This window comes from Lupinus angustifolius, chromosome LG19 (assembly GCF_001865875.1).
Source record: "Lupinus angustifolius cultivar Tanjil chromosome LG19, LupAngTanjil_v1.0, whole genome shotgun sequence".
Lineage (NCBI taxonomy): Eukaryota > Viridiplantae > Streptophyta > Magnoliopsida > Fabales > Fabaceae > Lupinus > Lupinus angustifolius.
In genome coordinates this window covers 17,462,749-17,475,964 of record NC_032027.1, presented here as the reverse complement: position 1 = coordinate 17,475,964, position 13,216 = coordinate 17,462,749, and the positions used below count along the sequence as shown (strand labels likewise).

The 13,216-nt window shown below is 32.2% G+C and overlaps 1 protein-coding gene across 1 annotated transcript; it reads left to right on the top strand.

The window, feature by feature from the left end:
• Nucleotides 712–9,155, top strand: LOC109334567 (MADS-box transcription factor 23-like). The gene is made up of 7 exons (XM_019570410.1): nt 712–951; nt 5,374–5,452; nt 7,023–7,084; nt 7,995–8,097; nt 8,197–8,238; nt 8,331–8,414; nt 8,643–9,155. Exons 1-7 carry the CDS (start codon nt 770–772, stop codon nt 8,817–8,819), a joined length of 729 nt encoding a protein of 242 aa, XP_019425955.1. The 5' UTR covers nt 712–769; the 3' UTR covers nt 8,820–9,155.

Genomic DNA, 13,216 nt, shown 5'->3' with positions numbered 1-13,216 from the left:
TCCTCATCCTCGTCCTCATCCACATCCTATCGTCATCCTCATTCTCTTCCTCATCCTGATCCTCTTCCTCATCCTAATCCTCATTCTCGTCCTCATCTTATCCTCATCCTCATCTTCCTCCTCATCGTATCCTCATCCTCATTCTCGTCCTCATCCTCTTCCTCATCCTCGTCCTATCCTCACCCTCATCCTCCTCCTCATCCTATCCTCATCCTCTACCTCATTCTACTCCTCATCCTATCCTAGTCCTTATCCTCATCCTATCCTAATTCTCATGCTCGTCCTCATCCCATCTTCCTCCTTACCCTCATCCTCTTCCTCATCCTCATCCTCATCCTTANTATATATTTGGGGTGTAGACTTATGGCTTTCCTTTTAAAGCACAACACAGTTGTCCTATGAACATCTAATATAAGTTCTTCTTTCCCTTTCTTTCTTTCTTCTTCTTCTTCCTTTTCTCTTTTCAGCCACTCTCATAATTTTCAAGTAAGTTCTTTCACTCTAGCACTATTTACTATTATTGGTATTGATCTTTTTCCCCAGTTTAGATTTCTAGTTTATGTATGTAGTTTCATTCTTGTTTTTGAACCAATTTTCTTCACTTTATTTATTTATTTGAACCAGTTTCACCCCTCATTAATTAACACCATAAATATTCCATAACAATAAGTTTGCACTATCATAATAATAAGAGTTTATTCATTGATCTACCAGGTCAAAAAAAACATATATATTTGTGAAGGAAGGAACCCTAATAATATAAATTAAGATGGGGAGAGGAAAAATTGCAATTAGAAGAATAGATAACACTACAAGCCGTCAAGTAACTTTCTCAAAGAGAAGAAATGGATTGCTGAAAAAAGCTAAAGAATTATCCATTTTATGTGATGCTGAAGTTGGATTGATTGTGTTTTCCAGCACTGGAAAACTTTATGATTATGCTAGTACCAGGTAATAAGATCAATTTCTTAATTGCAAATCTTAATTTTTTCCTTTTAATTTCTTTAGCTTTCATTTATAAACTTAATCTTAATTTTTGTGTGCTTGATTATTTTACCCATTTTTTTCTTGGGAGGAATTAAATATACCCTTTATGCTGTACGAAATTTTTTATATACCCCACTTGCATTTGGAATATGTATGTGACTTTAGTTTATATTATCATTTCCCATCTTTGTTATGTTGCTTAGGTTGATATGATAATAAAGCATGCATGGTGTTGTTTTCATCATGATTATTTTCCTTATTTGCACCTCAAATATTTCTCATGGAAAGAAATTCAAAAACTATTTTAGTAACTTTAATGGCCTCCTCTTCTTTCTATTTTCACTCTATTAATCTAAGAACTGATTTCTAAGTTTTGAATATATGTTATTATTAGGTATTTTAAAGTGGTAAAAACTTGATAAATTTGTTATAGATTAAGGTTACTTAAACATGAACCTCTTCTTTGCTTAATTTGATATATATTCTCGAAAAAGTAGTCAAATTTATTATGAAATAAGCCATTAAAAATGCCCCAGAAAGAATTTAAGTACTAAAGACCACAACAAATTAATGTTCTTTAGGATTAAGTGAGCTGCATTATGATATTGCAATCCACGCATGCATGCAATACACAAGAAGCTGCGTATTAAAGAAGAAAAAAATGTATACATTAACAGTGTATGAATTTTATAAGAATATCCTGTAATTTTATATTTGTGTGATTCAAATTCTGAAAGAATGCAAAAGAAACACACTTTCAATCCACTACTAAATATATATGGTAAAAATCAAATGAAGGTTAGTATACACAATAGCAAAAGCTAGCATAAGATAGGATAAGAATTGACTCACATATTGAAATGTATGAACAATGATATATACGTATCATGACATATATTAGGCTTCCTACTAAATAAGAATGTGTCCTTCTTCGTATTTATCTTTCTTTTCTTCATTGCTTGTTAGTTGGACATTGCATTATGTTTAACTTGAAATGTCCAATGGGTAAAATACTAATAGGTTTTGTCTTATCTTTATTAAATCTCTTGAAAAACTTCCAAATATATTTATCTTATGATTGTTATATCAACTTCTTGGAATGATCTCTGTTTAGTCTCATTCCAATGATATGTTTGAGAGGACCTAAGTCTTTTAAGAAAAATAACTTTATTACATCATTGTTTAAACAAGCAAGATTGGTTTTACCATATACACTAATTAACATATCATCGACATATAATAAAAGGATAATAACGTTTTAATATTCATACCCTCTTAGTGAACACATAATGGTCATCTTTTTTCTTCTTGAAACTATCTTTAGTAATGAAGGATTCACACTTCTTAAACCATTGTCTGCATACTTGCTTTAGATCTATAATATCTTCTTTAGACGATGCACTAAGCATTCTTTGCCTTGTTCTCAATAGCCTCATAGTTGCTCCATATGTCTCCTTTAACGTCTCCACGTTGGACATTTTTTGACATCAAGTTTTTTGACTTCTAAGTCTAGCTAGCTCTAGTCTCAAGATTATTATCGCGGAGGAATACTTCACCACCAGTGAAAATATCTCATCAAAATTAAATATTATTTTCTTCTAATTGCATCATTTCACATCAATCTAAACTCTGTACCTAGTCTCTAGCGTCCTTCTTCAATCTTTACCGCTTCATCCATAAAGACTTGAGAAGATTAATATCTTGTAATATGTATATGATATTCTCTTCCATTATATGGTCATTCCTCTCAACTATTCCATGGGACTTGGTCTAGAAAATTTCTCCAATGTGAAAAATAAAATTAAAATATGTTTCTTTATCACTCTAAGAGGATAACACTCATCAATTCACCTAAATAGGATGAAATATAATTTCTCTCTAGTCTCACTAGGAAATTTTAAGTCACATGATGGTTATTAACTCTCTGATCTCTCACTCACTCTCTATATTACTCTTGTCACTTGTTTGCTTCTATTCCTCACAAGTTCTCTTCGGGAGAAATACTTCTTCATAAAAAGATGATGAATAATTAATAAGTATCATATTTTCATCTTTCTAGATTAGATTTTATAATCTTCAAGAATCAATAAATAATTCTAAAACTTTGATAATGTTATCATTGATTATATTCAACCGATCATATATAATATTCAATGGTCATGGTCTAACATCAATTAAGGAGAATTTATCAACACAAATAAATGGTTTTGTTCTAAGTCAATCATGTATATATAGTTTAGACAATCAACACTGCACCGTGCATAGTTCTTTCCCAAAATTGAGGTAAGTCAAACCATTTGTGACCACAACATGGATAGTTCTGTTTTAATCTATTTTACATGCTCTCTAGGCACTGCCATGTGTTTTCTTTATCTTTGTGCACTTTAAAGTTAGAGCAATCACAATTTGTTCTTACGATTATTCTTAATAGAATAAGAATATTTTTATTATGTTTTTCATTGTGTCGCTCTTATTTTCTTACTTTTATTCTTAAACAAGAACAAGTCTTGGTTGTTCTTAATCAAGAGAAAGGGAGGAGAGAGGTAGATTTTGTGGGAAAAAGGTAGATGCTGTGAGACCAAATAAGAATAAGAATGATGTTTGACATTGTGAGAAAAAAGTAGACATTGTTATTATTTCATGGAGAGTTGTAATAAATTATAAAATAACGCGTGAGACGAAAATAAAAATAAATATGTTGTTTGTCATTGTGAATGCTCTTAGAGCAATATAGTTACATTACTCTAACATTCTTCTCAACTATGTATTCAGTCTAATGAAATTGTGACACCTAAAAATTTGATTAGTAAAAGATAAACATATGAAGTTTTTTAGGTATCAAAATTTTATTGAAATATGACAAGATTAGAGACATATTTTTAAGACAGGTGATCTTCATTCATATTTTATATCAATTTACTTTTGTATTATGAAACAAATTTCATTCAGTAAAACTTTTTGGATATTTAATGATACTGGAATGGATTGAATAGGATAGAACGTAGTGAATTATAATATAATGAAGTTGTGGTATTATCTTTTGGACATTTTATAATGGAATGAAGTGAATAATATACTCTTGTTCCTTCTGAAAGAATGAATAATAAAATTGTGAGGGAAGAAAAATAGAGATATCTGATGGAATTGAATAGATCCATTCCCTTCTTTCATATTATATGTCATCATATACTTATTTAACTTCATATTAATTTAAAATTATTTAATACTTTATTGATATACATCAAATTAACATAATATATATATTTAAAATGTATATAAATAAGAATAGTTTAGTTGCATCTGATTGAAGTTCAATTTTACTAAAATTTGATATAAACTTTTTTACTTGATAAGTAAGTATGATTCAATTGCTATAAGGTACAAAAAGTTTATATTAACATTTATGTTTTTTTGTTAACTAAGAATTAACAAATCTGATTACTCAAAATATGATACAATATTTTCGTAAAATATCTTTAAACTGAAATTGCATACTAATTAAACTCATATAAAGTAAGAAACCTTGGTTTGTGTAAAAAATTCAACAATAAATCAGCAATTGAATTTTATTTGAATATTTCAAATTCCAATAGATGTACATGAACTTTTTAGTCATCATATGACAACTAACCAAATTTTAGTCTTCTATCATTCATGGTGCAAAATTATTGTTCTTACACTCTTAAAATAGAAGTTGTTATCATTGTTATATATAAATAGATTTTTAAATGGTTTACAATATTAAGAGACTAAAATTGATAATAAAGAACAAGAAGTTGTTATCATTGTTTTATATATATATATATATATATATGTGTGTGTTAATTAATTTCATTTAGAATGACTATAGTAGTAAATTCATGTTGAAGAAAATCAAGTATTGGACCCGGAAATGGATTTTGCAAATAAAATCACTTAAGCTGAGAGCTTTCAAGTTCAAAATTATTTTGATCATTTTCTCTTGATTAGCTTAGTTGCCTAAAATGTTAAACAAGAATCATGACACCCATTAAGAAAAATCAGGCTTTTAAAATTAGAGTAATAATTCAAATTAGTCTCTGATTTTTTTTGTATGACTAAATTTCGTTCTGAAAAAAGAAATAAGTAAATTCTCAAAATAATTTTTGAAATTATGGATTCATTAGACAATTCAGCCCCTGAAAATCAATATCAGCAAACACTAAACAGCCCCAAAATTTAAACTTCTAGGAATTAAATTGTACCATAAAAGGATCTTAAAAGACTGAATTATCTCAAAAGAAAACTTTAGGAACTATTTGGAGACTTCATTTTCAATGACTAAATTGTCTCTCTTTTTTTTTTTACTCTGGGACATCCTTTATTTATGATACATATCCTTATTTATTTTGACATGTTAATTTGCAGCATGAAATCTGTTCTTGAACGTTACAAAAAGCTAAAAGAGGAGAGTTATCAGCAAATGAATCCTACTTTAGAAATCAAGGTAACGTCTCCCTACACCTATTTTCAAGATGTTGCTATACATAAACATTCATAATTCCATTTGTTCATAAATACTTCATTCTAATTCGACTTCTATGAGAATTCGACTTCTATGAGAATTGTTGCAACTTGAATTTAACGACTAAGACTATGTTTAAGAATTGGTTTTTGAAGGGTCTGAAGAAGTGAAAGGGAAGGAAAGACAATTTTTAATTAAGAGTTATAGGATATATTTATAAATAAGAGCAAAGTGATAGATTAACTACATTGCATTTAACACCAAGTGCAAATACACAACATATTCTAACAATGTTCAAAGTAGCCATGACCCTAAGCAAAACTATGATTGGGGTGATAGAAAATGTAGGGGAAAAGATAGAAGGTGATAGATATTATTTATGATTTTAGAAATGAAGAGAGACATTAGAGAGGTTAAATGTGATAAGGTTTCTTTCCAAAACCAATGAGATCAAGAGGAATAACTCAACAAATATTTAAATCACAATAAGATGTGTTATAAAACTCACTTCCCAATATACTCTCTCCACCGAATCAGACAAATCTTTGACCCATAACTAAAAATCATCTTTTGGCTCATGACAATGAAATATAAGTTAAATTTTAACTTTAATACATCCCAAAATCAATTGAGAATGAATGAATAACACAACAAATATTTAAGTCATTCTCAAGCCAATGAGATAGACGAAGTGAGCCAACAAAAGAGTGTAAAGATAAGAATGGAGAGGTTGTAGTGCCATTGAACTTTGCATTTTGGGAGTACCATACATACTAGGGGCTTTTACATATCCAGGCAACATTGAATCATGGATAACTATTCTTTTCCATATTCCTTTTCTTATACCAAAACACAGTGCAAGTCATGGAACAAAACCAACAAGCTTCCAAATGTAATCAAAATTGAGCACGCTTTAAGCCAAAAGATAACTTGCGTGAGAGCAAATGTTATAGATATAAAACCATTCATGGTTCTCCATTTAACAGCTTTAGCTTTAGAAAAGTTTGGCATTTAAAAGATTCAAATGGGGTACCAAGAATGTGTGAATATCCAAATAAACTACCAGAGTCATACATGCTAGTGTAGGAAAAAAGTATCAACTTACCCAAAAAGAAAAGCAAACACCTCTTGTTTCTATTTACACAGTTCTTGTAAGACCCTTGATGGCACTGATGGAAGGGGTCAGGTTGAGCATCAATCTAGAATCTGAGGTTCGAAACTTATCTTCCTCGAATGGCAATGTCACATGCTTCTTATTTCACCTAATTGAAGTCAATCACTAACTTCTGGCTAGGGTGATAATCTAGAGACTATCAAAAACAGATTAAGCACAATATAGAACTACATCTCAGCAGCAATATAATAGGGTCGGCCGAGTGCACGAGATGTAGGCAGCAATATAATTAGACAATTCATCATGGCATCCTTATGTTGGTATCTTCCCCTATTATGAGTATGCAAATCTTCTACCTTACATTTTTTGCATTAAAAACAATTAGCATAAATAATATTAATATTACCTATATTTAATATCTGTATTTTGCCTTGCTAGTTTTGGCAGAGAGAAGCAGCAAGCTTGAGGCAGCAACTGCAGTACTTGCAAGAATGCCACAGGTAAGAATAGAATAAAACAAAATAAACACCTAGCAGCTGCAAAATTGCACCAGATGCAAGTCAGAAACATAGAATCTCATAGGTTATATATCTACTTGTAACAAGTAAAAAATAAATATCCGGAAGGCATAATATGTTGAGTGAGACTATAACGATAAAAGAACAGATAATTATGAGTATAGGAAAATATGTTCATAGACCATTATTCCCAACCCCTACCAAAACATCCCAAACAGGGAAAATGATTTCGATATGGGTTTCTTTTTTCCCTCCCAAGAATTCCCATAGAATGAAAAGTAACCAATATCGAAGAGTAGCTCATATGTTTTGCTTTTCATTAGAAACTCAAACCCCTAAGCCAACCTATGATTGTATTAAATGGGGAAGGAGATGCTACTAGATCAAAAAAGCAAGAACATAAAAAGCAAACTTCAAGAAAAATTATAAAAATACCGTAGTGATGTTTAATCATCCATAACGTTAATTGGCGACAATACTAAAAACTAGATAGTGTTTCCAATAATTTGCTTGAACAAAATATTACTATGCTGTAAATGATAGGAGTTTGGCCCATAGACTATAGACAGTTTTAGTACAAGCAAACCATAAGGTTCTGACTGTTTAAAAAGCTACTAGAACATTTGGTGCCGAAAAGTTACAAATTCTACAACCTAGGCTTCAAAAAATACAACATAAAGGTGTCCCCGGGAGTCACCTCAGTTGTTAGAGTTGTGAACGCCCTGGTTCAATCCCCAAAAGTGTGCTCCAATCCTTTCCCGTTCTCTTCTCCCCGCCCCTTGGACCAAGGATAAATACAATATAAAGGAAAGGTCCTAAACTCGTAATAAATTTTTTTTATGCTCCTAATAAATAAGATGAGGAAGTATTTCATATTTTTACCTGGTAAAAGCAGGCAACTGATGGGAGAACAACTTTCTGGTTTGGGTATTAAAGAGCTGCAAAATTTGGAAAACCAACTGGAGATGAGTTTAAGGGGTGTTCGTGTGAAAAAGGTAGATGGGTCAGTTCAAATCAAATCTTTTCCATTGAAGATTCCATAGTAACGAAAGCGCATTCACAATTCTCTAACATTATCATCTATTTCCTTCTAGGATGAAATTTTGACGGACGAGATCAACGAACTACATCGAAAGGTTTCAGGAATCTGATTTTGTTCCTGCTGTTTCAAGTTTCAACTAAGATTTTCTTGCAGATTTCTGATCAAATTCCACTAATGTTGTTGTAGGGAAATCTCGTTCATCAAGAAAATGTAGAACTCCATAAAAAGATGGACTTTGTCCATAAAGAAAATGCCAAGCTACAGAAGAAGGTGAATGATCAAAAAATGCATTCTATAATTTAAGAATCTGTAATTCATTTTTTTCTTAAATATATATAAGCATGTGTAACAAAGTGAAGCATATAAAATAAACAAGCCCACATAGGGAGAGGGCCATATCAAACAGAGTTTCCTCTTTTAGACATAATAACGACATTTATGTAAAAGCTAAATTTTTCAACTTTAGTTTTGCCAAAACTGAAAAAAGAATTGTCTAAGGTTTTTGAAGCGGGTGTAAATGAAGAAAATGTGGCATCGGACCCTCCCTACACTATCACAGATGGGTATGATTTACATGCTCCTATCAGTCTCCAGCTGAGCCAGTCACGAACTCAATACAGTCAACTACCAGCCAAAGCAATAAAACTGGGGTATTCCCTCAAACTAATAATATAAATCATACGGCTTTAGTCTATAACTTTTCTTTCTAATTTTATTATCAATTTATCCTTAAATTTTGCACCAGATTACAACTGCAATAGCAAAGTCTGTTCAATAATCAGAGATGCTGGTCATTTTTGACAAGCTGTCAACAACTTGTCCCTATATTGATCAAGTTTCTGTCAGTGGCATCTTGTACTTCAACAACTACATTTGTTCCATCCAACAGTACAATTTATATATGGTATGAAATTATCTGTCAAGAACCTAATCAATTGCTATTAAGGATCAGTGTATCAGACATAATGACTACATCTGTAAATTATATCAATAAAATGTCAAAATCATGGTTGTGTTTTTTTATATAATTTCTACATCTGTCATTATCAACTGAGTGGAAATTAAGAATATAGCTACCTATGCATATGCCTCTAGTAAGTCACAAACATAAGAGAAATTGTCTAGGACTTATATTTCTCTCAGGTTATAACCATGACTTATGATTCTTCAAACAGTATAGCAGTATTCATATCAATAAATAGGAAAATGATATCATGAATCATAATAATCTAGCACCAGTCAAACCCAATATATATTCAAAGCGGGAGATGCAGAAACACAAGCCTGCTTAGCCCTTGTCATACAAACGTGCAGCAGAAATAGAAGGTTACCTGTCAGAAAATAGGAAAAACTCCATCAAACCCATACCAAAAACCTATTTACATGATTAGAGTATTTTAGTACTTGAACTAAGTTTTCAGTTATAAAAACGCATAACTGACTATACAAACAGACGAGGAAAAGTTGTCCGGTCTTCTGTAGTTTATGCAGTGCAAGTTAAACAATAAAAAATATTGATGTATACTTAACTGGAAAACACAGCCATTAGTCAAATTGAAGCGCTATCATTTCTGCTAATAAAGAAGAAGCAATAATTGCCTACTGTCATTGAGTGATTCAAGAAATTCCCATTATATTTGGCAGAGCAAATTTAGCTGTATAGCGACTGACATCAGCACCACTAATAGTTGCAAGAATTAAAGGAAATGAAACTATATTCAGAAAACTCATACAAACTGCAATACTTCAAATAAAATATATAAATAAAAAATAAATTAAAATAAGAACTTATGCCTGGCAGCACATAATTCCACTTTCCATAGTGTAGCAAAGTTACAACATTCTACAAGCATGTGATGTCTAAGTTTCCATGTAAAATTTTTCAGACTTATATATGCTAAGTACTTAGGCATCCTTTTAATATTAATCATCCAGTGGGAATAGATCCTTGAACTCACTATCATCTTAGTGAAGTGCCACTAAGAAGAGAAACCTTCTAAAAGGTTATCCAAATCACATCCGAAGTTAAATATAATCATATCAATGGAACTGAAAAGAGAAGTGGCAATAAATGTTACAGCATTAATATGGATACAAATTACTGGCATATAAGATTATGAGACTGCAAAGAGTAACCAAAAATTTGGTCCTCTTGCAGATGTGCATCAGACATGCAACGGAACAATATGGAGGGATATCAAAGTCTGAGATTATCATGAATCCATATTGGATGGATATAAAGCTCAAGTCAGTGCAATTAAGTGAAGGCAATGTGAAAGAATATATTATAGAAGGAAGCTGGTAATATGACTGAAAACCCAATTTTGTTGTGAACCATACTGTGACACAAATGAAGATTATAAAATGGCAAACCTCAAGTACAAAAATTTATGCTGTTATAAGTACTCAATTGTCTTAATTGACATCTCATGTACAGGATATCATAGATAAAATTTGAATTTCTTAGTGTCAATTGTTCGACAGTTGACACAAATATTCACACATGACGCAACTGCTATCAATCTTTAAAAATTGATAATTGTTGGGCTGTATGTGATTTAAAAGCAAATGCACAAACTATTCCTAATAGCACTACGATATTAACAATAAATGGTTGCAAAATGATATCAACGATTCTTGGATGATTTTAGATTTCATATTTAGCGAAGATCAATGTTCTAGAGCAACAGCTAAAAGCCTAAAAGGCTAAAACAATACAATAACTACTGGTATCATGACACATTTTGGGAGGATCTAGTGTGAAACTATCTAGCAATTTAACCACCGGTATACAGACGTGCGGAAGCAATAAGGCATAAAATGGGTTAAGCTGAACTGCGTCATTGGAACTGATTTTAACATAATTTATATTCTATATATACTAGACTAAAATGAGAGCTGGGCATTGCTTTGAAACCTGACCAAATTCACTGAAGCTTTCACTAGACCACTTTCTAAGGATAAAGTTGAGAGACAATTAGATGAAGGCAGATCTTGGAGAATAATGGTGAATTTGGGTAAATCTAAAACGTGAGCAGCAGGATTAATTTTTTAAAGCATTGACATAAAAAAATAAATTATAAAGAAAGGAAAGAATACAAATGCCTCTGAAACTGAACTAGATAAAATCTAATAATTGTCACACCACTGCCACCCGGAATCAGCTATTCGACAATTCCTTGTGAGTTGTATTTTCAAGTACCAAGCTTTAGTCAGATTTGACCAGTAATAATATAAGACTAGGCTTTAAGAGGTCCTTCTACCCAAAATAGCATACATAAAACAAGCCAATCATTTCTAACATATCAAACGCTCAGAATGGACTTGCTAAATCCTAAACCTGGCCAATAAGTTGACAAAGCAATTAACGACTTAGGTATATAGAGGCAAGTTACCTAATGCTCAAAAGCTTCAACTTACTGAGCATTAAAAAACTTGTTCAAATGACTGCCCGTTCTCAAAGCCAAACTGAAGTAGGTTCATGAAAAGGACAACTTCATGTGGCCAGTTTCTAAAATGAAAGGAATAAAGCTCTAAAATATAGTGGCATATATTTGCAACCCTAGCTATGAAGATATTGGCTGAGGAACCCGAGTGCAAAAATCAAATTATATAATCATTTAATTGTATGGCAGATGTAGACTGAAACATATATACATGATGCCGACAAACCATGCAACAAACAACAACAATGAAAGCCTATTCCTTTCAAGTCCATTTGATTCTCAGAAAGTCCATTTGATTCTCTTACGACTTTTCGTCAATAGGTGCTACCAATACATTATAATGGATTCATTCCCGATCTTATCTTGTCGTGTATATCCACACAACTAATGAAATATACTCATCTTGACAACAAAGCTTAGGCTCTACTTGGACATTTACAACACTCAGGTACCATAAAGCATCATGAGTCTTATAGTTGTGTTGTAAAAACTTCCATTTAGCATAGAGGCACCTTTCAATCACAAATGACTCTCTAAACACTTCTCCATTTCACCAACCCTGCTTATATTTCCCCTCAAAAGAAGCTACTAGAAGAGAATAAAATGGGAAAGACAAATGACTCTTTACATGGCTTGCAACTAATAAGCGTCTCCTCACCTTTATTAAATCAACACTTACTGAAGAGGCTATGGCTATTGCCCCATGATCATCTTCCACTCGGAAACTATGGCTTGTTCTTGAATCGACCTTCTCAAATCGCTCTAAGGCCCGCGATATGCATTTGAAAGACGACCTCCAGACTCTAAAAAGTGGTTCATGTTCCATATCGGAATACTATCACCAGTTTAAATCTATTTGCGATCAATTTGCAGCAATTAGGTGTTTTATTATGAATTTTAATAAAGTCTATTGCTACTAACGAGTATTGGGACCTAAATTCTCAACCTCTACCATCTCCAACATGGTCCCAGGCTCCCTTCCTACTTTTGCAGACTTGCGTCCCGTGCAGAGAGTCTAGAGATTCAGGGGAGATGTAATGACGCTAATATTATGGATAATGATAATATTAGTTGTTAAAATTATGTGCATAGATTATCTGCATAATTGTTGGGATTTCATTCCTTGAATATCTCATATAATTTTAGATATAATTGTAACTTTTTCTTATATATTTGATATAGTCCGAAATCCACTGATTAGGGTGGAATTTAATTGATTCTACATGGTATCAGTGACCTAGTAAAAAACAAAACATACATTCTTCCCCAAGGGCATCAATGATCGGCACCTCCGATTATTCTTCTTTTGGTTGCTAGAATCCTTTCTTCCGAAGGCTCGTCTATTTTCCCTTTACCACCCTTTTCCATATGGTTCCCCAAACTCAACTCTTCCAATTTTCTCTTGTCGAAATCACAAATTGAGTCTGCTTTGGGGTCTCACAATCTTTTCCAATTTGTTGATGGTTCTCCTACTCTTGCTCTCGATGATTACCGATGGCGAGACATTGCCAAATATGTCACACTCTACATGGCTTGCAACTGATAAGTGTCTCCTCTCCTTTATTAAATCAACACTTACTGAAAAGGCTATGGCTATTGCCATATGATCATCTTCCACTCGGAAGC

Coding starts and splice junctions, on each gene's coding strand:
- LOC109334567 (XM_019570410.1), top strand. CDS start 770: ATGGGGAGAGGAAAAATTGCAATTAGAAGAATAGATAACACTACAAGC. Junction 952..5,373: donor TATGATTATGCTAGTACCAG/GTAATAAGATCA, acceptor GTTAATTTGCAG/CATGAAATCTGTTCTTGAAC. Junction 7,085..7,994: donor TACTTGCAAGAATGCCACAG/GTAAGAATAGAA, acceptor ACCTGGTAAAAG/CAGGCAACTGATGGGAGAAC.